Source organism: Jaculus jaculus, chromosome 8 (assembly GCF_020740685.1).
Source record: "Jaculus jaculus isolate mJacJac1 chromosome 8, mJacJac1.mat.Y.cur, whole genome shotgun sequence".
NCBI lineage: Eukaryota > Metazoa > Chordata > Mammalia > Rodentia > Dipodidae > Jaculus > Jaculus jaculus.
The window spans coordinates 139,621,125-139,648,478 of NC_059109.1; the positions used below are offsets into that span (position 1 = coordinate 139,621,125).

General features: G+C 52.4%; 1 protein-coding gene across 1 annotated transcript in view; it reads left to right on the top strand.

Annotated features, from left to right (window-relative positions):
- The window catches only part of Cdh4 (cadherin 4), a 512,468-nt gene that overhangs the window by 432,890 nt on the left and 52,224 nt on the right, over window positions 1-27,354 (top strand). The window contains exon 7 of the mRNA XM_045156945.1: window positions 14,193-14,365. Coding sequence (XP_045012880.1) covers window positions 14,193-14,365 — 173 coding nt within the window. The remainder of the gene's footprint in view (window positions 1-14,192; window positions 14,366-27,354) is intronic.

Sequence of the window (27,354 nt, forward strand, 5' to 3'; positions counted from 1 at the left end):
CAGGAAGAGCTGCCACACTGTTTAGCTCTGACACTGACCCTGAGCTGACGGGCCCTCCTACACCATGATTGTGCTATGATACAGACGTTTTCCATAAAGAAGTACTATTGATTTAAAGTTTACCAGGAGGTCCTGAGAAAAAGGTCTAACTGCAGCACTGTGGGAGGACTGTGGGGATGTAGGCTGGATGTGGGCCTGGGGTCCACAGTAGACATTGAGAGAGCAGGAGGCTCAGTGCAGAGCTTGGTGGCCCTACCGACACTCCCCACAAAACACCACTTCCTTCATCTGTCTGTGTGGGTATACTTGTACAGTTATCTGTCTCCTGTGTCTGGGTATCTGTGTCTTTGTGTGGATACACCAGTGTGTATCCGTCTGTGTGTGTATATACTTGTATGTTTATGTCTCCTGTGTCTATGTGTGGATACACCAGTGTGTATCCGTCTGTGTGTGCATAGACCTATGTGTTTATCTGTCTGTTGTGTCTAGGTGTTTGTGTCTGTGTTTGTATATATACCTGTGTGTACATATCTGTGTATCCATCTGTGTCTGCGTGTGTGTGTATCTGTGAGTATCCATCTGTGTCTGCGCGTGTGTGTATCTGTGAGTATCCACCTGTGTCTGCGCGAGTGTGTATCTGTGAGTATCCCTCTGTGTCTGCGCGTGTATGTATCTGTGAGTATCCGTCTGTGTCTGCGCGTGTGTGTATCTGTGAGTATCCGTCTGTGTCTGCGCGTGTACATATCTGTGTGTATCCGTCTCTGTGTGTGTATGTATGTATCTGTGTGTATCCGTGTGTGTGTGTGTATATATCTATCTGTGTGTATCTGCCTGTATGCGTATGTATATATCTGTGTGTTTCCATCTGTGTGTGTATGTATCTCTCTGTGTGCATCCATCTGTGTGTGTATGTATATATCTGTGTGTATCCATGTGTGTGCGTATGTATCTATCTGTGTGTATCCATCTGTGTGTATATGTATCTCTCTGTGTGTATCCGTCTGTGTGTGTATGTATATATCTGTGTGTATCTGTCTGTGTGCATATGTATATATCTGTGTGTATCCGTCTGTGTGTGTCTAGGTGTTTGTGTCTATGTGTCTTTGTTTATATGCAGCTTTGTCACGTGTGTGACTGTGATCTCCACCATCAAGACAGAAATGATCACTGATGGCTTGAATATGAAATGTTCCCACAGGCTCATGTGTTTGAACTCTTGGTCCCCAGAGAGTGGCTCTGTATTGGAAGATTGTTGAGCCTTTCTTGAAGGAAGTGGATCACTGGGGGCAAGCTTGAGGGTCTGATAGCCCAACCCCCTTCCTGTCCTCGCTCTGCTTCCTGTTCCACCAAGATGTGAGGAGTGTTAGCTACATACTCCTACCACCGTGGAGCCTCCTACCGCCATGTCTTCCCTATGATTCTGACAGTGGTGCCTTGCTATGATAGACTACAGTCCATGGGATGAAATAAACCCTTCCTCTTTTAAGTTGTTTTATCAAACATTTGGTCTCAGCAAGAGAAAGGTAACTAATATAGGCCCCATCTGAGGACCCCTCCTGCTGCCCTTCCCTCCCACGCCCACCATCCTTCACCCTGGCAAGCCCTGATCTGGTCCTTCCCTCAGCAGCTTTGCTCTGTGGAGACATTGCACAGACAGACACAGCAGCACATGACCTCTAGGGGTTGGCACTTTGGCTTGGCATGTCACTCTGGAGTTTCACACAAGCCGTCCTGTGGATTCCAGGCTAGAGTTTTGTGGTGTGAGCAGACATGCCTCAGTGTGCTAACCATTCACATTGAAAGGCATTTTGGTTATTTCTATGTTGGGTCCATCACAAACAAAGCTGCCAAGAATATGTTTCCTTACAGGGTTTTGTGGGAACACACATTTTCATTTCTTGGGAATAAAGGTCCATGAGTGCCTGTCCTGCTCATGTGGTGTGTTAGCACACTGAGGCTGTGATAAATTACCAGAGGTAATCAACATTGAGGAGGAAAGGTTTGTTTTGTCTCAGTTTCAGATGTTTCAGCCTATGGTCAGCTGGCTCCATTGCTGCGCACCTGAGGTAGGGCTGACATGTCACAGAAGGACATGAGAAGGAGAGCTGCTCACCTGGTGGCAGCAGGGAGGAGCCAGAGACAAGAGACATCTCCAAAGACTCGCTCCCAGTGGCCTACTTCCTCCACCCAGGCTCACCACCTGGCTCCCACCACATGCACTAGTCCATCGGTGAATTAATCCATCGATTATGCCAAACCCTCATGACCCAATCACCTCTGAACAATCATATCCACCAGCTGGGGACCAAGCCTTCCACACAGGAGCCCCGTGGGTGGACACTTCATGTTGAAACCAATGACAAGATTCCACCGCCCTCCATTAGCACCTCAGGCTGGAGTCCAACCCTTTGACACACGGATCCCTGGAGGACATGTCAGACCCCAAGTGGTGGTCAGCTGTGTAAGCAACATGTGCTCCCTTCTCAACAGGCTGCCTGCACGCCAGGCCCACCATGTTGACTGGCCTGTCATTTACACATCCTCACCAGCCTCAGGCATTATCACTGCACACTACAGCCGATGACAGGTGAGCAGTGATGTCAACGGCAGTCTAGTATTTCCCTAATGACGAGTGACACGCAACACGCTGTCCTGTGTTTCTCACCATCTGTGCGCCCTCTGCAGCAGCTCATTCGTGCCCGTCCACTTCTTAATTAGATTGTTCTCTGATGGTGGTGCTCTGAGACTTCTCCACCCATGCTGGCTACACGTCCTCCGCTGGTGTGTGGTTTGCAGATATTTCCCCCACTCTGTAACTCACCTCTACAATCAGAACAGTCAGACTCTTGACGATGTTTCCTCTGATGCACTGGGCTTTGATGTGGTGCCCAAGCCCTAGGTCCTGAAGCTGTCCCCTCATCCTGATCTCCAAAGTCTCGTATCTCGACATTGTGCATAAAGTCCATGCTTTGTGTTGAGTCAATGTTAGTGCAACACGTGTGAGAGGATTTATACCGTGTGTGTGTGTGTGTGTGTGCGCGCGCGCGCGCGTGCACGTGCATGTGATTGTTAGCTCGACAAGCCCTAGAATTACTGTGAGAGATCATCTAGATCAGGTTAGAACTGTGCATGCCTGCGAGGGATCCTTTTGATCAGGCTCATGGAGGTGAGCAATACCATCCCATGGGCTGGGGTCCAGGACTGTACAAAAAAGGGAATTGAGTCCAGGCATGTTGGCGCACACCTTTCATCCCAGCACTTGGGAGGATCTCCGTGAGTTCGAGGCTGCCCCGACACTAAATAGTGAATTCCAGGTCAGCCTGGGCTAGAGTGAGACCTACCTCAAAAAAACAAAACAATAAGAAACTGAAAGGAGAATTGGCTGAGCAGCAGCACTCCTCACCGTGCCTTCCCCCACCTCCCATGAGGGACCGCAGCCTGGAACTACAAGATGAAATAAACCCAACCTCCCTTAAAGTGATTCTTGTCAGGTATTTTGTCTCAGCATTGCAAAGGTAACTAATGCCGTGTGAGACTCATCTAGGTTTACTTTTGATTCTGCTCACTCCACACTTTTGCTCACTGCTCCAGCACGTGTGTGTATGAGGGCTGTCCTGCCCCTGCTGCCCACAATGGCATCTTTGTCAATAATCACATAGTGAAGGGGTCCTGTCACTGGTTTCTCCGTGCTTCCCAAAGCACTCAGGGCTAGCTCTCCAACCTGGCAGAGGTCTGTGAGACCCTTGTGGAGCCCTCAGTGGGCTTTTCTGCAGGTGCAGAGAAGTGAAGCCGCCAGGACTTCTTACGGCGGTGCAGCTCAGCTTAGGCCACAGGGCTGACAGCTGAAGCCACTGGTCCTCTTGAGTACCCAAACCATTTCCTCTGTGGCTCAGCCCAGAACCTGCTTTCCATCTTGTCACTCAAAGCTGAGGACACTGTGTTTGTTATGTGTCCCATCACTGGGACAATATACCTGAAAAATCAACTTAAGAGGGGAAGGATTTCTGTTGGTTTATGGTTTGAAGGGATACAGTTCATCATGGTGGGACAGGCCTGGCAGCAGATGGTCCCATGGTGGCTAGGACTCTGCCTCCTCACAGTTAGGGAAACAGAAGACAGAGATCAGACAGGAAATGGGCCAGGATATAAGCTTCAAGGCCACCACCCCCACCCCCACCACGACCTGCTTCCTCCAGCTAGCTTCTACCCCCTAAAGGTCTATAGCCTCCAAAGCAGCACCAACATCTGGAGTCCAAGTGTCTGAACACATGGCCCTGTGAGGGACATTTCACATCCAGATCATAACAGATCCCACAGTCGGGGCTCACCCAGAGCAGCAGCCTGTTGACTGAATCCACCTTCCCAGAACGGGCCACTGCTACACCTGTCTCTGTTCTGGAACATTCCCTGGCTAGACGTGGAGCTGTCATCAAATCCTCTAGCAGGGCAGTGGAGGACCCACTCATCTCCCAGGTTACCTCAAAAAAGGCACCTCTGTGGCAACTGTTTTAACTGAAGTCTGACTGGATCTCACCACTCTCCACAGCCCCTTGTAACAGTGTGGTGGCCACATTATCAGCTTTTAAATTAATGTCATTTCAAAATATTAAATAACAGTGGAATCTACAAGCTGCAAATGCAATGAAAAAAAAAAAAAAAAAAACCTTCATCTGAACAAGGCAGAGCTTGGGCTAGAATAGATTATTCTATTAGCAGGCCCGGTGTATTTATTTATTTCATTTCTGTGCTGGTGGAAGTCCCCCTGAGATTAATGGCAAGGATTCACGCACAGATGGCCCCAGATACTCGAAAGGCATCTGAATATTAAGAATTTAAATCTTTAGCCTCAGTGATTTGAGCCGAAAGCCAATTATGGGGCTGAATTAGTTTTCAAATTAAACTGCAATTTAAGGCTTGTGAAATTAATCCTTTAAAGTGTGTGGCAGCGTGGTACATGAGTTCCAGGGAAGAGTGGAGCTGGGAGTTCTCAACATTCCCCCTACCTACCAGCACATTCAAGGAAAGGCTGTCAGGCTCCTTGTAGGTGAGAGGCAGGCTACACCCTCCAGCGCTGGGGAAGACAGCCACACCACTCTGCTTGTCAGGAACAATCCACGTCTTTCTCCAGGGAGGGAGGGCTGGGGAGGTCTTCAGAGGCAGCTCTAGAAAGATGGCTTCCATATTCACTTCTGAGTGACCACGGTACCACCCCCACATGGGTGCTGCTCCTCCCTGTGGGGCACAAGCAAGGCTTGCCAGTCGGGCCTTTCTGCTGGTGACCCAGCTGCATGGGGGGAAGAGCACTGAAGGACAGGGCAACTAGGAGCCCACTCAGTCAGGGTGGCCTCAGACTTGTCCAACTGGAAGGGGCCAGAAGGGGACAGTGGGGGCCAGGCCTTACCTTCCCAGACACTTTGGCCAGCCCTGCATACATGCAGGAAGGAGGGCCTGTAATGCTCAATATTATACTTCACTGCAGGCCCGGCACACAAAGCATCTTTGGGCCCAGCTTCTAGGAGAGGAACCTGGGGCTCCAAGATGTGCCATGGAGGCAAAGAGCTAGTGCCTAGGAGGGCCCAGCCAGAATTCAGACCCAGTACCCAGGATAACCCTTCAGTGTGCTCAGAGAACTCCACAAGCCCTGCCTACCCCAGCCTCTACTCTCCCAGTGGCCACAGAGAGCCCCAAAACTCAGGTCTACCCAGAATGTCAGAACATAAACATATGTAAAAGTACGGTTTGGGGGGATGGAGAGATGGCTCAGCAGTTAAGATGCCTGCCTTCAAAGCCTAAAACCCGGGCTGGAGAGATGGCTTAGTGGTTAAGGTGTTTGCCTGCAAAGCCAAAGGATCACAGTTTGACTCTCCAGGACCCACATAAACCAGATGCACAAGGGGGCGCACGCATCTGAAGTTCGTCTGCAGTGGCTGGAGGCCCTGGCGTGCCCATTCTCTCTCTCTCCCCCCCTCCTCTCTCTCTCTCAAATAAGAAAATAAAATATATTTTTAAAAAAAAAAGCCTAAAACCCTGGGTTTGACTCCCCAGCACCCATGTGCACTCGCTCAATCGCAATCTTTCTCTCTCTCTCTCTCTCTCTCTCTCTCTCCCTCCCTCCCTCCCTCCCCTCTCACTCTTGCCTCTTGAAAATTTTTTTAAAGGGAGGAGCCGGGTGTGATTGTTCACACCTTTTTTTAATTTTTTTGTTTATTTTTATTTATTTATTTGAGAGTGACAGACAGACAGAGAAAGGCAGAGAGAGAGAGAATGGGCACACCATGGCCTCCAGCCACTGCAAACGAGCTCCAGATGCATGCACCACCTTGTGCATCTGGCTTACGTGGGTACTGGGGAATTGAGCCTCGAACTGGGGTCCTTAGGCTTCACAGGCAAGCGCTTAACCACTAAGCCATCTCTCCAGCTCTCCCCTTGCAAATTAACTAATTAAAAAAGCAGAGTTGCGAAGCCAGGCATGGTGGTGCACGCCTTTAATCCCAGCACTTAGGATGCGAGTTAGGAGGATCGCCATGAGCTGCAGGCCTCCCCGAGACTCCATAGTGAATTCCAGGTCAACCTGGACTAGAGTGAGACCCTACCTCAAAAAACAAAACAATGGGGAGGTAATATGATGGAGAATAGAATTTCAAAGGAGAAGGGGTGGGGAGGGAATTAACATGGGATTTTTTTTATAATCATGGAAAATGCTAATAAAATTTTTTTTAAAAAAGCAGGATTGGGCTGGAGAAATGGCTCAGCAGTTAAGGCACTTGGCTGAGAAGCCAAATGACCCAGGCTCAATTCCCCAGTACTCATGTAAGCCAAATGTACAAGGTGGCACATGCATCTGGAGTTCATTTGCACTGGCTAGAGACCCTGCTGTGTCCATTCCCTCCCTCCCTCCCTCTCTCAAATAAATAAAAATAACAATTTTTAAGTAAGGCTTTTAAGTCAAGATAAATCCAAGACAGGAAGAGGAAAACGGTGGGGGGGCGGCACCAGTAAGGGCACAGACAGAACCAGGAGGGGTGTGACCACAATCACAGGACCTCTGGGCCCGATGGCCACCTTTAGCAACTAAAGAGCCTCTAGAAGGTGGCCTGCCTGCTGGACAGCTCCAGGCTGTGGTGCTAAGCACTTGTTTGAGGCCTGGCCAGCAGCACTGCCACAGCAAGCCCAAGAGACAAGCAGAGTTCACTTTCAGTAGAGCCTGAGGGCTCAGGTGCTGCCTCAACTTCTAGAACCTTCTAGGCAACACCACAGTCTATTGGGCCTCCCTCAGGGTACTGCCTCAATTTCTAGACCCTTCTAGGCAACACCAGAATGTATTGTATTGCCAGGAGCTGTTTGAGCATTTCATGTGTGCAAATGGAGAACCCTGAGTTCCCAGGTCTGCTCCCCAAACCTGGAGGGCAGAGACAGACCCAAGCAGGGCAGGCACAGCAGAGGCTGCATTGCAGGCCATCAGCACTGGGCTTCCATGGCCCTCTGGTTCTTGGCCCCCTGCCTTGTTGCTTCCTGCTCAGGATGCTGGCTGACCACTGCCCCACCCTGGGCCGGAGGGTCAGGGCTCAGGACTCAACAAGGAATCTATAGGCCCTGGCTGAGTGTGACAGCTTCTCAGTGTCCTCCCTGCCCCAGCCCCTCCACAGCCTCTCCCCCAGGGTTTCAGGCACCCCAGCGGAGCAAGGTCCAGGCAGTCTCCCTCACGGGGGTCCATGTGTTAAATTCAGCACTAAGTCTGCAAATGGACACACACAAATGAGAGGTCAGTGAGGGAGCGAGTGTCTGAAGAAAAATGAGTCCTTCCCTGCTTCTCCCTAGGCCACTGGCAGCAGCCATAACTCAGAAATCGCCTCCAAGCACACACCAAGGCCACCATCTGTCTGTGGGATCCAAGGGGCCTACATAAATTCACCCACTCCTCTGCTGAGACCCATAAATCCAGACCATCGGACATTCTGCAACGTGGAGGTTGTGCAGAACTCAATACTCGGCGGGGAAGGCAAGAAAATGTCATTCTGGGGACAATTGTGGAGTTGGGCCACCAAGACCTTCACACTGTCGTCAGAACCCTGGAGCCTGGAGTATGGGCTCAGTCACCCCAGATACAGGAGGTGCCCATGGAGGCAACCAGTGATAGGCTCTTCTGGGTGAGGTCTCCAGGGATCCTGCATCTGTGGCCTGTCCATTCAATACCTCTAGAAGCCACGCCCTCTAGTGGCAGTAGTACCCCACTGGATCCTCAACCTTTACCATGAAAGACTGATGCATCCAGCTACCCCTTCTAAGGCTTCTAGACCCTTCTAGGCACTTCAAGGGCAGTATATTTACAAGTAAAATGCTATGTTTGAAACCTTGAAGAAAGTGCTCTTTGCCCAGCCCTCTGTTTCTGAAATAGGCTCACCCCCCACCACCACCACTATGCTGGGGGAAGTTGGAATTTTGCAGAGGAAGTTATGCTGAAAATATTATTCATTCTGGGTGCGACCATGCAGCCCCAGCCCCTTTCTATGATGAGAGGATGTCTCTGTCCCCTGGCCCCATGGCCCCTGTCCAGCCTGGTCCTGGCCCTCCATGAGGAAGGCCCCTTCCCTACCTGCCTCAGACTGGCTGAACGGGGCTTTTCCACCACTCTGCATGGCCCTGGGCTCTACGGTGCTGAGGAGGGCCACACCTTCCTTCCACCCTGACCTTCCCACACCTCCCACAGTCCTCAGAGACATGACTTCTCACTCTCCTGACAGAGGCCCATGGCTGGCCCCACTGACGGATGGGCATGCCCAGAGAGGCCCAGCCAATCTCCAGGACCATCATCCTGGCAACCGACCTCACTTTCCCTGCCATACCCCCACCCTTCTTCCTCCAGCCCTGAGCTTAGTGGAGCAGAAAGTCTGTCTCCTAGGAGCCAAGCAATAGGGTCTCTGGTCTGGGTCCAGGGGACAGGGTGCCTGGCAGGAAACCCTTCTGAAAGGAAGTAAACCACGGATGAATGGGAGATGGCAGGGCGTGCCTATGGCCCAGGCAGCCTACTTCAGGCCCATGCTTCAACTCACTGTACCCCAGCCAGGACCCTGGTTGTCTTCTGAAGTCCCCTGAGGCTGGGGCTCCACCTTTCCCAGCAGATCCAGCCCCTTCCACCCAAAAAGCCTGTTGGCACAAAACAACTACTTTCTTCCACCAGCACAAAGGCTTCAGAAGCTGTCCCCTCCTCCAGCTACTGCCAGACACTAGATAGTGCATTGGCCCCTTGAGCCCTTGGACTGGTCTGCCCATCCCCACACCCCAGTCCTCCAAGGCTGCCCCCTCCCTCACATGCCCGAACCCTCCCTGCTCTTCTTGGGTCCTCTGGACTTGGAATTCCAAGGCTCGGTGCCAGGCAGCTTCTCTTCTGCCTCAGTTCATGGTCATGTTCCAAGCACCTCCCCCACACCCTCTGTCCTGCCTGTACCCCTCAGAATCTTGTACGTGTCACTGTGCCCCAGAGAGGCCATGAGCTGACTGAGTGAAAGGACTGGGTAAGCACACTGCTGGACAGGAAGCCTGAGGTGTCTACCATGGAAAGCCCAAGAGCCCAGGTGAGGTCAGGCCACCCTAAGCTGAAGCAGCAGTTGGCTGAGGAGCCAAGAGTGCCCACTGCAGGGTAGGCGGGACACACGGGCATGAGGAGAGCGAGAATGGCAAGGAGAGGAGAGTTTACAGCAACCCCAGGCAAGATGCTACCCAGGTGAAAGCCTGCCCTTTAGGCCAGCAGACATCTCCAAGGGCTTCTGGATGGACAGTACAGGAACCAGTGGAGTCTAGAGAGTCGCCGACAGCACGACAGTCCACCCCCATCGCAGGGCAGCTTTCCAGGCTCCAGAGGGGAGTCCTTCCTTCTCACTCCCCTTCTGCCTGAAACTGCTGAGCCCTTGCTCTGTTTCGGACTGGGAATGCTCCCGGGTAGTTTCCATGGCAACCTGTGGACCTGGTTCTTTTCTACTCAAAGTGCTCAAGCCTGGAACATCGTCACCTGATCCTAAGGCTGACCACAGACAAGGCCCGGCTGCACAGTTTCTTTATTTAAGGGAAAGCCACTGTGACAAGCTTTTCTTGAAATGTAAAAAGTCTCCCATTTTCCTGTAGCCTTACTATAGTGGTGTGTGTGTGTGTGTGTGTGTGTGTGTGTGTGTGTGTGTGTGTGTGATGTTCTATCTTCTGCTTCCTAAGTGACACTTAGCATTTAGCAGGACTTGGAAAACACAGAAAGTAGCAAAGGAAAACTCCACATCTCAGGAGGCACACCAGCACGCTAAGGCTGTTGCTCACTGCGCATGTGCCCCGCGTCTTCGTAGTCCTTCTCCGCATGCCCCATCCTCACGGTGAGACTTGGCTGCATCTGTTTCTCCACGTTCGTGGAGGCTTCAAGCAGCGCCAGACACTCCCCTGCGCCTCCACGTCTTACGCTGGTCCTTTACAGACATGGCGCTTCCATTTACTTACGCGTTCTTCATCTTCTGCCCCACTAATCTGAGTGTCACAACTCACCGGGACTGTTTATCAGCTCGACTTTCTTATATCAAGATAATTTTAGATTTGCATGTAGCAAATGAGTCAGGCTGAATGTCCTGTATCCAGCTTCCTCGTTTGGGAGCATGAGAACAAAGACTGAGCACCCAGGAGCCATTGTGGGGAGGTGACTACTGGGCACTTGTTCCTGTGAGGGGCTGATCACACTCTGAACTTGGCGGAGACTCTGGTGACAAAGGTTGGAGCACGAGGCACGGAGGGGAAATAGGGGAGGCTGCCAGGTGAGAGGCAGAGGACCCAGCCAACGGCCTTCTCTGCAACTGCTTTGGGGCTGACCTTTCTCTGTTGGGTCCTGAGGAGGAAGGGAGGGGACAAACAGATCAGCATATGGGTCCTCTTTCTGGGCAGCTGTCACCACTGCTCTGGATGCAGTGCCTCCTGTCTGGTCAGCAGGGTGGAGGCAGGTTCCTAGGGGCAGTGGTCTGGTTCCTGTGAGCTAAGGGCTGGCCAGCGTGAATTGGAGCTGGCTTCAGTTCTGGTCAGTGACTCCAACGGGCTGTGCCTGTGACACTGTCTGTCTTCTTAGTCAACATCATGGGCTTGGCGCCTGGTGATGGAGTACCACATGCTAGCTTCTGGACTGGACAGTGAACGTCACGGGCTGTCTTCCTGACTGTCCGGGGACTCTCACAGGCTGGCTTTCATGCTGGATGTCACAGACTGGCTCTAGGCTGGATAATGACTATCCCACACTGACTTCCCAGGCTACGTAGTGAAATCATGAAGTGAGTGTATTCTGGCTAGTCAATGCCACAGGCTCACATCCTGCCCTGCTTAATGAACATCATGGGCTGTCCTCATTTCCACCTACATTATCCCCATGTGCACAAGTGAACCTGATGACTGCCCTTGTGGAAGGCGGTTTCCTGGAGTGGTGGACCCTCTCTGTGCATTGACTGGTGGCCCTAGCTAGGACCCTATGGTCTCACAGGTTTCTTATGCAGTTTTCTGTATTGGTTTAATGTGGGTCTTTTCTTTAGGTCATTTTTCCAATTCACGGACTCTCTCTTTAGCTGTATCTAGTCTACTGTTTGCCCACTCAAGTTCTCAATTCCAGTTATTTTGCAAGTGACTATTCCCCATTCTATTCTTTTAAAATAATTTCTAGTTCTCTATCCACGTTTCTGACCTTATCCTTTTCACTCTGTGAACATAGTGAGCTGTTTTTGGTTTTTAAATCTGAATCTGACTTCTCCATTATCTGAATTTCCTCTAGAACTGCTCATTGTTGTTTTTTTCTCTTTGCTTATATAATGGGTTTTTTTTCTTTTTGTGTATTTAGTTACTGAAGGCTATGCACTGTTTGTGAAGGGTGTAGAGGTGCATGGAGGCTATCTCTGTGGAGGGTTACTTTGCTCCTGGTAGGGAAGCTCATCTAGCCCTGTCTCCTACACTGAGCTCCCTGAACTAGAGCAGTGCTCCTGTCTGTTGGGCTGCTTGTTTCTACATCACCTCTGGGACACTGTGCTGCAGAGCCAGGAGACTGGAAGGTTTACCTGGGCCCCTTCCAATCAGCAAGCCTGAAGTCTGTTTCTTTACTCCCATGCTCCTGTGTCTGTGAGAAGGCCTGGAAGGCTCTCCAGCTTGCCCAAGGCCACAGCATAATGAGCAAATGCCTTGAGGGAAAGGTAGACCCTGGGTATTGGGAACTCCTTTTCTACCAGTCCTGGAGATCCCTGACATTTGGTAGTTCTAAAGGCTTTAATTTTATTCATTTTTTTGTCCCATTGTTCTAGTTTGTATCACAAGGCAGACTGCTTTAAGACAATATTGGGGCTGGAGAGATGGCTTAGTGGTAAAGGCACTTGCCTGCGAAGCCTAAGGACTCAGGTTCAATCTCTCTCCAGATCCCACGTAAGCCAGACACACACACACTAGGTGGTGCAAGCATCTGGAGTCCGATTTCAGTGAATGAAGCCCTGGCGTGCCAATTCTCTCTCGCTCACTTGCTCTCTCTCTAAAAAAATTGTATGCTTTTGCTGACAAAAGGACCATATCACTTACTTTCTCATAACTGGGACAAAATACCTCTGACCATAAGCAACTTATGGAAGAAAGTGGGTTCAGTGATCCTCCTGCCTCAGACTCCCCAGTACTGAAATGACAGGTCTGAGATGGATTTTTTTTATTTATTTATTTGAGACAGAGAGAGGGGGAGAGAGAGAGAGAGTGAAAATGGGCAGGCCAGGGCCTCTAGCCACTGCAAACAAACTCCAGACGCATGCACCACCATGTGCATCTGGCTTATGTGGGACCTGGAGAATCAAACCAGGGTCCTTAGGCTTTGCAGGCATGTGCTTTAACCGCTAAGCCATCTCTCTAGCCCTGAGATGGAAAATTTTATTGATAATCAAATTCATAAAAATTGAGACACATTTGCCTACAAAGCCAGAGGACCTCAATTCAATTCCCCAGGACCCACTTAAGCCAGATTCACAAGGGGGCGCACGCATGTAGAGTTCATTTGCAAGGGCTGGAGGCCCTAATGCACCCATTCTCTCTCTTTCTTTCTTTCTTTCTCACTCTCTCCCTCTCTCTCTCTCTCTCTCTCTCTCTCTCTCTCTCTCTCTCTCTCTCCTTCTCTCTCTCCCTCTCAAATAAATAAATAAAAATAAAGTTTTTTAAAGAAAATTGAGACACAAGTCTTTGCATGAAATACAAGTAGGTCTCTAAAGATTTTTTCCCCTAGAGCCTCAGAATACACAAGTTCTCTGATGTTTCCCCAGAAGTCATGTTGTAATAAAGCTGTGATAATAAGCAAGTGAGCAGATGTTCCAGGGGATGACCCCTGGGGGAAATGTCTTTGTGTGACCAGGCATAGTAGCACACACCTTTTATCCCAGCACTCAGGAGGCAGAAGTAGGAGGATCTCTGTGAGTTCAGGACCAGCCTGAAACCACATGGTGAATTCCAGGTCAGCCTGGACTAGAGTGAGACTCTACCTCAAAAAGCCCAGAAAGAAAATGTCTTGGGGCTAGAGAAATGGTGTAGCAGTTAAGCACTTGCATGTAAAGCCTAAGGACCCCAGTTTGAGGCTCGATTCCCCAGGACCCACATAAGCCAAATGCACAAGGTGGCGCATGCATCTGGAGTTCATTTTCAGTGGCTGGAGGCCTGGGTGCACCAATTCTCTCTCTCTCTCTTTCTCTCTCTCTCTCTCTCTTTCTCTCTTTCCCTCTCTCCCTCCCTCCCTCCCTCCATCTTTGCCTCTCTGTCTATCATTCTCAAATAAATAAATAAAAATAAACAAAAAATTTAAAGAAGTTTAAAAAAATAAATAAAATGTCTTTATGTGACTATAACCACTCTGCCTGAGGCCCTGTGAGTGCATAGGGTCCATCTCACCCCAAACTCAACATCCCACCTGCCTCATCTGTTGTCTCTGCCTGTCTTAAAGCACCAACTTGACCTCATCACTTCCTAGGGCAGAATAAAGTAGAGTCCTAAGGGACAGGATGAATGGGTTTGCTCTTCACACAAGAGAAGCACACAGGGCACATTGTGGGGTAGGGTGCCATAAGTACCTATGGTCAAAAGCCATGGAATCAATTGGGGTTATCTGTCCTGAGTGGAGGGACAAATGTCAATAGGTCAGCTCACCCCCATCCGAGTCGCTCTGTCTGTTCCAGGCACGTATGTGATGACAGTCACAGCCAATGACGCAGACGACGGCACAACGGCCAATGGGATGGTGCGGTACCGGGTGGTCACGCAGACACCCCAGAGTCCGTCCCAGAGCATGTTCACCATCAACAGTGAAACAGGGGACATCGTGACAGTGGCAGCTGGCCTGGACCGCGAGGTAAGCAGGCTGTGGGAAACACGGGAATAGCATGCATGTGCTCTGACCCACACTGTCGGTGTGGGTCTGGGATGGAGCTTCTCTGAGGGCTCACAGTTCGGAAGCTGGGTGTCAGCTTCTGCTTGGGCTAGAGGGAGATGGACCTGGCACCGCACTTACTCTACTGCTTTGAATGAGTCACCAGCTGACACCCTGTGACATCCTCATACCAGACTCCATGGCATGCAAAGGGGGGTGGTGTCCAGGAAAGCAGAGAAGCACCCCATTGGTTGTCAGGTCCTGCCACCACAGTGCTTCAGGCCTGGGACGGTTTGAACCCCTCGGGTGGTCTCTGGGCACACACCTACCTCTCCTAGCTGGCTTCCTTTTGCTAGGCCACCACCAGAGGCTGTGTGCCCTCCATGACACAACAGACAGGAGAGAATGGCCTGAGAGACTAGCCATACTGACAGGTCACCCACCTGGACAGGGTTCTGTGGCCCTCCTTCCACACAGGCCCTCATGGAGCCCTTCAAAGCTGCATCATACTGCCTTTCATCCACCAATGTGTAGACGCCACCGCACACCTCCTCAAACCAGACTTCAGAAGAGGCTGCTGATTCTCCCCACTGCGGTCCTGAACACCTGTTCCCCATCTAGTACCACCCTCAGGGTCCCATAAGATTCATCACCAGCCAGGGACATCAACACAGATAGTCACTTGCCCTCTCCTGCCCAGGCCTCCCAGTTTGGCTTCCTGTGTGCCCGTGTGACTACAGAGGCCGGCCATATCAACAGATGTCATTTACTCACTGAAACGCTTGGCTCTGTGAACCAGGAGGGCCAGCCTATGCTGAGCTCAGAGCGCCCAGTGGGTCTGCTGCTCTGGGGCTACTCACAGAGGCTGTGGCCACACTCTGTCTTGGTGGCCTCAGAGATCTCATGCAGAGCCACAGCTGCCGAGCCGTAACCAAGGACTCATGATATTGCTCTATGGGGACAAGGCTGGCAAGAAAGAGGCAGGTCCCCTCCTCAGGAGTTTCCACAGCCAGATGTCCTGAAAGATTTGAGAACTAAGAGATTTTGATGTCTTGAGTTTCCACCTTAACCTTAGCTCTGAATATCAGGCCATTCTAGAGAATTCCACCTGTCCCTGTCCATAGGAATGCCTACATTGTGATGGGGCACTGGACACGTGGACAGTAACAGTGGGAAGCTGCATGGCGTGGTGGGACGGGGAGGGGGCCGGGGGTTAGAGCACGCTGGCCTCAGCTGAGCCGCGGTCGTGTGGCTGCAAGCACGTCAGAGGACACCGCGAACTCTAGACACAATGCCTTTCATCTGAGAAAGGGGGTAACGATGCTAGCCCTAGGTAGGGCACTGAAGGTCAAAAGCACGCTTGTGGCAGATGGGCAGGGCTGGCACAGGTGGTAGTCATGGGGACTTTGGGTTTTCTGGAGAGGCGGTGCTAGAACTGTGACGGGGAAGCAAGTAGGATGCCTGGAATGTGCTATGGTCAGTCCTATGACGAGGGGATCTAGTGAGACCCTGTCACCTCACCCCCAGCAATCTAAAATGAGCACCTGCTCTGCCTAATGAGGCTGTGGTGTCCGAGCTGTGCCCAGCTCTGACTCCTGACAAGACTGGGAAGATGATCCCATAGTCCTGTGATAGCGATGCCAAGGCTGAGAGATCAGCAAGAGCCACACAGACACTGTCCCAAGACCCTCCCGAGCCTGCACCCACCTGCCCTGCGGAGGAAAGAAAGGGAAGGAGGGAACGAGAAAGAAGGAGCTGGAGAAACAGAGCGAGCTGGTCAGTCCTTGAACGCTGAGCCCTGGGGTGGCCCTGAAGGGGGCTTCATCCACACTCCCCAGCTGCCCTGTTTGCCCCAGGTCTGCAACAGAGGCACAGGGAAGGAGAGGGAGAGCCAGGGGCATTTGGATGGCTAGACAGAGTGACCTTACCTCTGCTGACTGGGTGTGGCCCACGAAACATGCAAGAAGAAAGCCAGGTCCTGCTGCCCAGCGGGCTCGGAAGCGCTGCTCCCAGGGAGGTGCTGCTGGAGGGGCGTAAGCCAGGCTGCAGGCCCAGGGCTGAGGCCAGGCCGCAGCAGACCCGTGGGCAGGAACCGGCACCCGCCTGCCCCCGTCCCTGTCCTGCACTGTGGACAGAGGTGCCGGATGGGCCACAGGGGACTTGGAGCCAGGCAGAGGGACGCTGCGCAGCTGTCTGTGGAGGCGGGGCAGGGAGTAGAAGTGGGGAAGGATAGCACCTCAGGTCACAGGCACACTCGGTCCTCAAGGGAGGAGGAGTGCTTTGGCAGTCTATCAGAGCAGAGCCCGAAGCTGAGGCCCTTCACAAAGATGGCCACTGCGCACCCTCTCAGGGAGGACTGGGGGGCTATGCCTCTCCCTGGGGGGAAGTCGTCTGCACAGACAGAGCTCCATCTCAGACACGAGGGGTTCACATCAGCCCAAGATGCCCTTCCATGAGACAGAGCAGACTAAAGCCATCAAGACAAACTCGAGGGCCCCCGTGAGCATCTGAATGGGGCCACACTCGTGTTGAAGGTGATCCAAGATGCCACAGAGCAGCAGGGCACCACCTCCCCCCGCCGCTGGCCAAGGAGAGGAGGAAGCAGGAGCGCCCAGCGTGGTCTTCCGTGTATATTTGAGGGGTGCACGTGTGTATAGGCAGTGCCCGTGGCTCCTTGTGAGTCAGAGCTGAAGACACCGAAACCCCAAAGCAGACAGGAATGCAGGCTTTGGACATCAGAGCCTGGGAGGGAACAAGAGACCAACAGTGTCCTCAGGCTCCTTGGGTTTCCCCAGCTGGCCAGACCCCCCACACATACACACACACACACACAGCCCAAGAGGGACATTTTGTGACCCTGGAGCTTGTGTCCCTGTGGGTGGGCTAGGGCTTAGGATGGGGACCAAACTCCCCCAGCCTGGACCCCAAATCTCAGCTCTCCCATGTCCCCCACAGACGTGGCAGTTCAGCCACACAGAAGCCTCCCCAGGCCACAGTGACATGATCCTGGCTCTGGACCATCTGCCCAGGCTGGGCTGCCCCACCACACAGGCCATGAGTCGCCTTGGCTGTTCCCTCTGGGGCCAAAGCCCTGTCCCGTTGCTGTCTGCTGTCACGCGGCTTGAGCATTGCCTGCAAAATGTTCCAAACAAAAACACTCATTTAAAAGCCATTAGTGATGTGGTTAGCAGACAAAGATTGATGAAGAGGAGGGACATTAGGAGACCGTGCTGGGAGCCTGGGCGGATGAGCAGCTGAGCGCACTGGACACTCAGCCATCCCTCTACTGCTCTGAGGAACAGCTGAGCCCAGCAGAGGCCGGCGTGCCGGAGCCTGGCCCTTAGTGCCCTCCTCCTGCAGGGCTGGTAGCCATGTGATGGTGACTAGCTTTCTCCTGTCTCTCGGTGACGTCACTTGCTAATGTTGTTCAGTTCCAGGAAGATTCTCTTGTCTTCACTGTCCCCATCTTGTGCTGGCAAAAGGGAATCAGGTTGACAAGCAGACAGCACTGGAAATAGTGGGGCCACAGTCCCCGGGCGTGAAGTTGGCTTTGGGGCATGACCCTGTTAAGTTTCTGGAAATAAACCTAGGCTTACTTCACAATACCACCAAACAAAAGTCCCTGGGGAGCATTGTGTGATGCCTTGTCGATGGCTGGAAGCATCCCAGCCTTCCTCATGCTCACAGGACATAGGGAGTGTGACCCTGAGAAGGTACAGGGACAACACAAAGGGGAACCATCCAGGCATGGGTGTTGGAGAGGAAGGGCTCTATGGACACACCAGTGAGCATTGTCACAGAGAACATTAGTTCCCGAACCACACAAGCAGCCAGAGTTGAACCCCAGCCTCTGTAGCCATCTCCCAGAGGGTCAGGAACCCACTCAGTGCCCACCGACTCTCCCCGCCCACTTTGCCCCTCTGCTAGCTCAAAACAAAACTGATAAAGCTCAGCCGGACATGGTGGCGCACACCTCTCATCCCAGCACTCATGAGACAGAGGTAGGGGGATCGCCATGAGTTCAAGGCAACCCTGAGATTCCATAGTGAATTTCAGGTCAGCCTGGGATAGAGTGAAAGCCTACCTCAAAAAAAATGAGAAAGCTGATTGTGACCACTAACCACACAGGATGCCCCTCTCAGGAGCTACCCCAGCCCACTGAACCAGCAGTAGGTGCGTGTTACAGCCAGCTCCACGTTGCTGGGATGATTGTCTACACCAGGCACAGTTTAGGGGAAGAAGGGATTCATTTCAAGCTTATAGATCCGGGGCAAAGTTCTCTTCGTGGTGGAAGAAGCTTTTCCCATACAGCCAAACAGAAATAACCAAAAGCCAGGGAAAAAAAAAAAAAAAAGCAGGGCTGGAGAGATGCCTCAGTGGTTAAGGCACAACCCTGCAAAGCCTAACACCCTTGGTCTGATTTCCCAGTACCCAAGTGAAGCCAGATGCACGAAGTGGTGCATGCACATGGAATTTGTTTGTAGCAGCAAGAGGCCCTGGCACACCCATTCTCTTTCTCTATTTCTGTTTCTCTCTCTCTCTCTCTCATACACATACACACACCTCTGTTTCCTCTGCTTTCAAATAAATAAATAATACATTTATAAAAACAGCAGCAAGGATTCCCCCAGATCTCAGACAGCTCACATACCTTTAGGATAGAAAACAGATCCACCCCAAAACACACCTTAGGACTGGACCCCAGGATCCACCCTCCAGTGGCAGCTGGAGATCCAAGTTATAAGCTTTAGTAAAACGCGAGTCTATGGGGACATACATTTAAACTACCACAGTGGGCCTAGGAGAAGTGTAGGAGGAAGGCTCAGTTCTAAGCATCCCACAGGAGAACCCATAAATGTAGGGGAGAGAGGGCAACAGAACACACCCATCATGTGTTCATCGAGACCTACTGGGTGGCTAGCACAGCTGCCAGGGCAGGTAACAGATCCCCATAGAATAAGACAGCTGGTAAACTGAGCCACCCCCTCCCAGGGCAGGGATAAGAGGAGGGCACAAGGACAGGTGAGGACCTTCTAGACAAACCCTTCTGTGTTAACGCTTCGCAATGACTGGGTCCCAGGACTCAGCCCTGGGCACTGCAAGGGCCTCTGTTCATATCCATGACTGTCCCTGACTACAATGAATCATAATAGCTTGGATTCTCGAGCCCTCCTTTGGCCACGCTTGTCCCTACTTACCCTGTCAAGCCAGATCCAGGACGCTAGCATCGATACTGCCCTCTCTGAGGGTAGCTGGGCCCTGGCCAGCTGCTTTTGTGGACAGAGGCAGTGCTGGGTGCCAACCTCCTCGTGAGCCACTGGGAGTCTCCTGACCTGCTTCATCCTCCCTGTGGACTGTCTTCTCCCTTCCAATGGTGCCAGCTTCCCATGGAGAAGCTACCAGTGTGCACCAGCCCCACCTTCTCATTGGACTGTTGGCTCAGAGGCTCAGCTCCATCGAGGGACCCACTGGTTTAGTCTGAGACATATGAGGTGTCATATGAGGTGACACTGCTTACTGGCTACCAGTGAAGGTCTCTGCATCAGACACACCTGCCCTAGAAGACACTAGGCTTGGGACATTCGGTGGCAAACACTAGCCCCACAGTCCATTTAAAAATAACAGTTTTGAGCCGGGCATGGTGGCGCAAGCCTTTAATCCCAGCACTCCTCGGGAGGCAGAGGTAGGAGGATCAGTGTGAATTCGAGGCCACCTTGAGACTACATAGTGAATTCCAGGACAGCCTAGGCTAGAGTGAGACCCTACCTCAATAAAAAAAAAAAAAAAAAAAAAAGAACAGTCTCTAGGCATTGCAAAGACAGCGCTGGCAATGGCATCGTTGGCACAGCAGGGGCCAAGGAATGAGCTGTCCTGAGAAGTCACTAAGTCTGGGGCATCGGGCTGTGTGGAGGTCACAGCACTGGCCGTTTCTCCACCACGCCCACCTGCCCTGCTCTGGCTGGACGTGAACACAAACAAATCTGAAACTGCCACCTCACGAGCCACTCACTTCACCTTTGTGCCCGCCTGGTCACAGGGAGCATCTTCAAGGACATGTCTTCCCCGTCCGTGCCGTCCCCGCTTGTTGCTGCAGGGAGTGAACCATCTTCAGGAAGGGGAAAGCCCACAAACATGATTGCCTCGGCGTCTTAATTAGGAGAGCCGTGTAATGTGAGCACTTCTGCATGATTAAATGTCAGGAGAGACTTGGGCGGCAGCGCGCGGCTCCAGTGCCCCCCTTACCTGCCCACGTGCTACCCGGTTCACCTCGCTGTGTTTCCTGATTAGAATACCTATGGCCTAATAGGAAGGTCAGCGCCACTCTTGAGCTCTGCTGGGGGTCAGAGTGGGTCTTCGGAGGCGGCGTTGTGCTTGCATGCAGCTGGTGAGCACGAAGCGTTGTTCTCTCACTTGCTTCCACGCTGTCCTTGAAGCCAGTTTTGCTGTTTGGGCTCAACCCAACTCCGGTTCCACCACAGGGTGGCCATGGACTGGTCACCTTCCTCAACCTCACATTTCTTCCCCAACATGATAGACCATGTTATTAATCCCAGGTCAAAAAAGAAGATTTCCAGGAAAGGCAAACATTTGTCTCAGTCACAGCTTCAGGCTGTGGGGAGGTCACAGAACGGACCTTCCTCTGCTTCCTCATGACCAACACTGACATCAGAGGACAAATTCGTGCAGGTGACAGATAGCCCCATTCCACCGCCAGGGGATGGCATCCCCACAGTTGCTGACTTTGGCTCCTACATTCACGTCATTTAACTCTGATGGGTTAAAGAGAGGGAGGCTGACAGGCTGGTTCTGTGAGCGGTAGTGAGACAAAATGCCCCTTAGTAACCGGAGCTTTATTAAGAGAGTTGTAGCCCTATGGCAAAGGTGGTTCGCTGAGTTAAGCTGGGGGCTCTAGAAATCTGAGGAGCGAGGTGAGGTGGTCCCCTCTGTGAGTTTCTGGGGGAAAAGACATGTGTCTGGACACAGACTACAAGAGTGACATCGAGGAGGCAATGATGGAGGGGGAGGTGTAGAAGACCTCTGGTCCTTGGAGGTCTCTAAGCGGGCAGGTCGGGGGCACTGCTCCATTCCAGCTTGCAGATAGAGGCTGGAGGAAGCAAGGTGGCACTCAAAGAGGCCTCAGCTCAGGCCAAGCAGGGCCTTTTAAACTGACTGCATCTGTTTTTGTTTTTATGTTTTGTTTTGGTCTGGTTTGGTCTGGTATTTCATGGTAGAGTCTCACTCTAGCCCATGCTGACCTGGAATTCACTATGTAGTCCCATGGTGGCCTCAAACTCATGTTGATCCTCTTACCTCTACCTCCTGGGATTAGAAGTGTGCCCTGCCATGCCTCTGGCTCCGCATCTGTTTTTTGTCTATTTGTTTGTTTGTTTTTCTTTTAATATTTTATTTTTATTTGTTTATTTGAAAGAGGCAGAACAAAAGAGAGGGGATGGGCACACCAGGGCTTCCAGCCACTGCAAACGAGCTCCAGACACATGCGCCACCTTGTGCATCTGGCTTCTGTGGGAATCAAAGTGAGGTCCCATGTCTGTGTTTAATGAAGTAGAAGTGTGCTTTGGTGATAAGACCTGCTTTAGCCTCAGGGAGAGTATTGAGATGGGTCGTGTGGGGGGTTCTGGGAGTACCCACCTCCTCATAGACTCCCAGGGTGCACATGGAGGGTATGACCAGGGCAAGTCTGGGTGAGACCTCTCTCAATGGCTGATTTTTAAATATTTTCATGAAGCCCTACTCTGAAGATAAATATGGCTTTCAAATGTCAGATGGAAGAATATTTATTAGCAGTTGGGTTAGACTTGCTAGGGATCCACTTAGATTGGATCTCAGCCAGGAGTCTTGATCTCTCCCTCCAAAAACCAGAAACCGAGGAGGAAAGACACACAGAGCAGTCACCCCATCCTGTGCTGTCATCCTCCCCAACTTTCTACCCTGAAACAGTGGCCTTGGCCTCGCCTCCCATGGAAAGTCTTCTGAGGCGAGCGTGGTGCTCAAAGCAGCCGTGGACGGGGCCCTCGCCTTTGCTGCACCGGGTGCCTCCCAGGGATCCTCAGAGCCAGCCATGCAGCTTCTGGGGTTGTAGCCACTTCCAGCTATGGCCCTAGAGCAGTTACCATGATGTTGCAGCTTACGGAAGGAAAGGGTTTGTTTTGGTTTACAGTTTCAAGGGCAAGTTTTATCACGGCAGGTAAAGTATGGCAAGAACAGACAGCCAGGGGTGACATCCTGTCACAGCAACAGTGAGGAAGCAGAAAGCTGGCTCTCCCACGTAAGGATGGACTATATTACATAGTTCCAAGCCCTGGCTCCAGTGACACACCTCCTCCAGCAAGGCTCCAACTCCCAAACACTGTTCCATCTGGGAATTAAGAATGAGAGTTAACTCTGTATCATTAACAAGTTCAATAAAAAGTAAATACATGGATCAAAAAAAAAAAAAAGAATGAGAGTTAAGGCCATACCACCCTGAACACACCCGAGCTCATCTGATCTCAGAAGAATGACAGTTAATCACAAACACATGAGGCTATAACGGACATTTAAACAGCCACAGGCCCCAAAAGGAGACGAGGTTTTTTTCTATGATAACTCCTGTTGATTTTTTTTCCTTATGGCAAACACTATACTTTTATGGTTGACACAAAGAAAAGAGGGGAAGCCTCCTATCCCACCCCATAAAGGTAAGGGCCAGAATCAGAACTTGGCACAGCCTTCCCAGAGCCCCATGGCTTTGCAGGTCCTCTGGGGTCCCTATGCATGACCCGGCCACTGAGCACAGATCTGTAGGACCCTCCTGTCTTCTCCTGACAAGGGTCTATCCCTGTGACTTCTCAGACACTCTCCTATGTGCCTGACATTGTCTCTGACCCCACTACTACCAATGAACAGCAAAAGTCTGTGGGACCATTTTACCCGGCATCATGACACTTCAAAGTCCCAGAGGAGACAGAGACCACATGAGCCTGAGCAGGGAAGAAAAGCCTTCAGGCCTGGTAGGCTTCGTGTTGCAGAGCCTCCATCCAAGAAGCCTCCTTGGCTGCCCTCTTGGTGCCACACACAGAGTCAACACACCAGGGAAGGTGCATGTCCCTCCACGTGGCCCATGTGGGCACATAGAAAACGCCCTTCAGGGCACCTTGTGGGCATCCTTTTTACCCTACATGTAGGAGATAGACACCAGTGGGTCACACCAGGACCCAGGCCAGTTCATGACGTAGGTGTGGCACAGCATGACAGGTTAGAGCCTTTGGTGGCATCTTCTCAACAGGCCTGCCACCTGCCTGGGGAACTGGCCTGCTAGCATGTCTATACTCAGATTCTCACACACACCCAACACCACGAGCTCTGAAGACTGGAAGTGCTGGACAGTTAGCATCCACAGCTACCTGGAGACTTCTAAAGGCTAAAGGTTTGCAGAGCAGCACCCAGCAAGGGAACAGAGGGTCAGGAGTCAGTGGTTCAGGAACAGGCCCTGGAGACCAGGTCCTTGACTAAAGTATGGATGACAGAGGAGGCTGAGCCAAAGGACCCTGCCATTGGCCCCCAGCCTACTCGGGCCTTGAGTATGGGCCTCTCAGGACCAGAAACTAAAGAGCCTCTGTGCCCCTGGGCCCACAGAGGACCTGGGACCATAGGATTCTACAGCCAGTGTCAGTGGCGCAGAGCCAGCACCCAGGCCACATGCAGAGGGGTACCTCAGGGACCTCCTAGTGACTGATCTCAGAACCACAGCCACCCTCAGTACAGAGAGATGAGGAGGGGAGGAAGCAGACTAGGAAGTTAGCTTCCCATGAGCCACCAGCAACAAACACACCCAGTTGTGGGCCAGGGTGGTATCCAGAGAGAGTGGCTAGACACGGGTCACAGTTAGGGCATCACGGCCCAACTCCCCAGCCAGACGCAAAGCCCATCTCACACATTAATGGTGTTGAGGGTCCCTCCCACCTCACAACCCCAGTGCAGCGAGCCAGCCACTGCCAGCTGCCCTCAGAGAGGGCCAAGTGGATGGGGCTGCAGCTGGACAAGCTGACTCATCCAAGAAAGAAGGGCCATTGCCAGGCGCAAGGCAGGCAGAGGACAGCATGACCTCACTGGGGCCTGAGTACAAGTGACACCCACACCCAGCCTGAGGCCCAAGTCACTACCCAGCCACAGGTCTGGTTCAGTCAGCATTGTCACAGAGCGGAATGGAGGCCCCCAAAGGCATATGGCAGCATCCATCCTCAGGAACCCATTTGGAGAAAGGTCTTTGCAGATGCGGCTATCGGAGCTGGAAAGGAGGACAACGTCTGAACAAGGACACACCCTGATCCATGAACTGGAATCCTGGGAAGAATCAGGCAGGGGGACAGTAGAGACAGTCACAGGGGAGGAGGCCAGTGAGGCAGGGGAGAAGAAGAGAAGGAAGAGTAAAAATGGGGGGGGGGACCTCGCAAGCAGGGGCGGAGGGAGCCAGCCCGTCGCGTAAGAAGTTGGCCCACGAAGGAGCAGGATGGTTTGTCATCACCATGGCTGCTGCACCACGACCCACAACTGCAAGAAACACCACAGCTTGCTTTCTCCACTAAGAAAGCCACGACGTGACACCGGCTTGCTTTGGGCTTTTAGCGGGGCCGTGCTGAAAGCCGCCCGAGCATCTCAGGGGAGAGCATGCCTGCACAGCGCCCCTACATTGGGGTGCCTAGTGGGAAAGCAGGTGGTGCAGGCTGGGGCGACTGCACAGAACAGTTCCCACCCTACAGCCCAGCCACAGGGTCACCAGATCCCCGCCAAGACAGGGAACATGGGACTTCTCGGAGGGACCCCACTCATGGTCTTGGGTTCTTCCTCCAGTGCCTGCCCTGTCAGTTCAGGGGCCATTTCTGTACCTTTTTGTTCTTCCCAGAAGAACTTGCCCGAGGCACACCCACCCCCAAGCAGTGCCAGCCACACCTTCGTGTGGAGAGTGCCCCACCATGAACGTGCCAGGCCCGTAGTCAACAACAGAGACTCAGGGTGGGTGCCTCATGGTGGAGACGTTGTCTGCTGCTGTAGGCCTCAGAGTCAATTTTCAGCACAGCCTTTTCTGGGAAAAGGGCAGAACTTTGTAGAAAAATGAGTAAGCTTCTCAGTGGGCACCTTTCAGGGACAGAGCAGCTCCTTGCTCTCTGGGCGATGTTGCTGAGCTGGGAACTGACCCCAGGGCCTTACACACGCCAAGCAAGTCCTCTACTACTGAGCCACACCCCTGGCCAGGAAGGAATTCTTATCACTTGGGTTCTGCAGTTAAACAGCTCAAGGAGAGAAGAGAAGTGTGTGGTGGCGTATGAGCATCTGGAAATAGGGCTATGAAGGAGCACCGCCCCCAGGAAACATCTAGAAGTTTCCAGAAATATCCAAAATATCCAAACATGTTCAGAAAATCCAGGAGCATCCAGATATGTCCAGAAATGTATGATACGTCACTGGCACGGACATCGGTTAGTGTTTCTTGAAGAGCCCTGGCTTCCAGTGTCTCCAGGGCGTTCTGGCACCGAATTCCCTCACCTGTAATCCGCAGCAAGCCAAGACGAAACACCCCAGAGAAAGCAAGGCCTACACTTTCCTCTCAGAAGAACAGGAAAGCAGTCACAAGCACGGTGACGGTCTCTGCCAACTGTCTCACCAGCTCCACTTGGAGACTAAGCCATCCAGGACACTCCCGGAGCCACCAACCAAACCCTGGTAAGCAACAGCCCTGGCACAGGCCCAGCCAATGATGGTTCCCAGCCACACTGTGCCCCTGTTGTCTGGATGGGCCCTGGGCCACGTCACTCTGCAGTGGGGAAGACGCACCCTGGACTCCAACGTGGCACACTGACCATACCATGCTGACAAAGGACACTGGACAACCAGGGGCAGCTCACAAACAGGAGCCCTGCAGAGGAGCTGGAAGGAGTGGGGAGGCATGCTGGGATGGCAAGAGAGCACCTGCACCTGAGACAGGAACCCTGCAGGACCCCTGGGCTGCCTGCTTCTCTGTGCTTCTCTGTCCTGTCTTTTCCACCCATGCTCGTCACCACCCCCAGGGAGCTCTTGCGCCACCTTGCTCTCACCTAGTTCCCACCTCTGGTCTCTTCCTCAGAGGGCTCCAGAGGGCAGAGGCCCAGGGTCAGTCCCCTGTCAACTTCTTATTTGAAGTATGCCGTGGCCATGACAGCTGTTTGGTGGGGGGTGAGCCCTGAAGCCCAGAGGGTGGGCCTGAGTGAATGTGGAAGGGTGGCCTGCATGAAAAGCAAGGCCACTGTAGAGGCCGGTTGAGAAAAGCAGGCCAGCCACAGTGTGGCCTTTGTGTCCCTCCCAGGGTGGATGGGTGTGGGGTGCAGGGTCCACCCTGGCTCCTGAGGACAGGTGGCAGGACAGAGCAATGTTCAGCCCAGAATCACCCAGCCATGGCCTACAGGCCAAGTACAAGCTACAAAGACCTTGTAAATAAAGCTTTATTGGCACACAGCCCCATGCGTCGCTGAGGCCAGCTCCTCTGACCGGCACAGGACGCATGTGCAGAGCAGTTGCAGCAGTGCCATGTTCCTGTGTCACGGAGGAGAGCTGGCCTCCGTCCTTGCAGTGCCTTGTGGCTCCAATCCAGTCTCAAACTGACATCCAGCAACAGATTCAGCCGCAGATGGACGCTGTATCTGTTTATTTATCTTTGAACTTGGCCCATATTTAAGCAGGAGGCTTTTGCACACAAATCCTAATCTCTAGATCCCTTCAAAAGTGGAGGCTCTGGTCTCCAGAAGCACTTCCCTTGAGGGACCAGGAGGCCATGAGCTGCCTGGGCCAGAGTGCCTGCGGCCCCTTGGCCTCTTAGGACTCCAGGCCAGGCCAGCTCCACGTGTCGCTGTGCACGCACGCTGCCAGTTACCTGCAGCGGGAGGACTCCTAAACCCCTGTCAGCAGTGAGGAAAGGAAGGTGAGACGCTAAGGGCTCA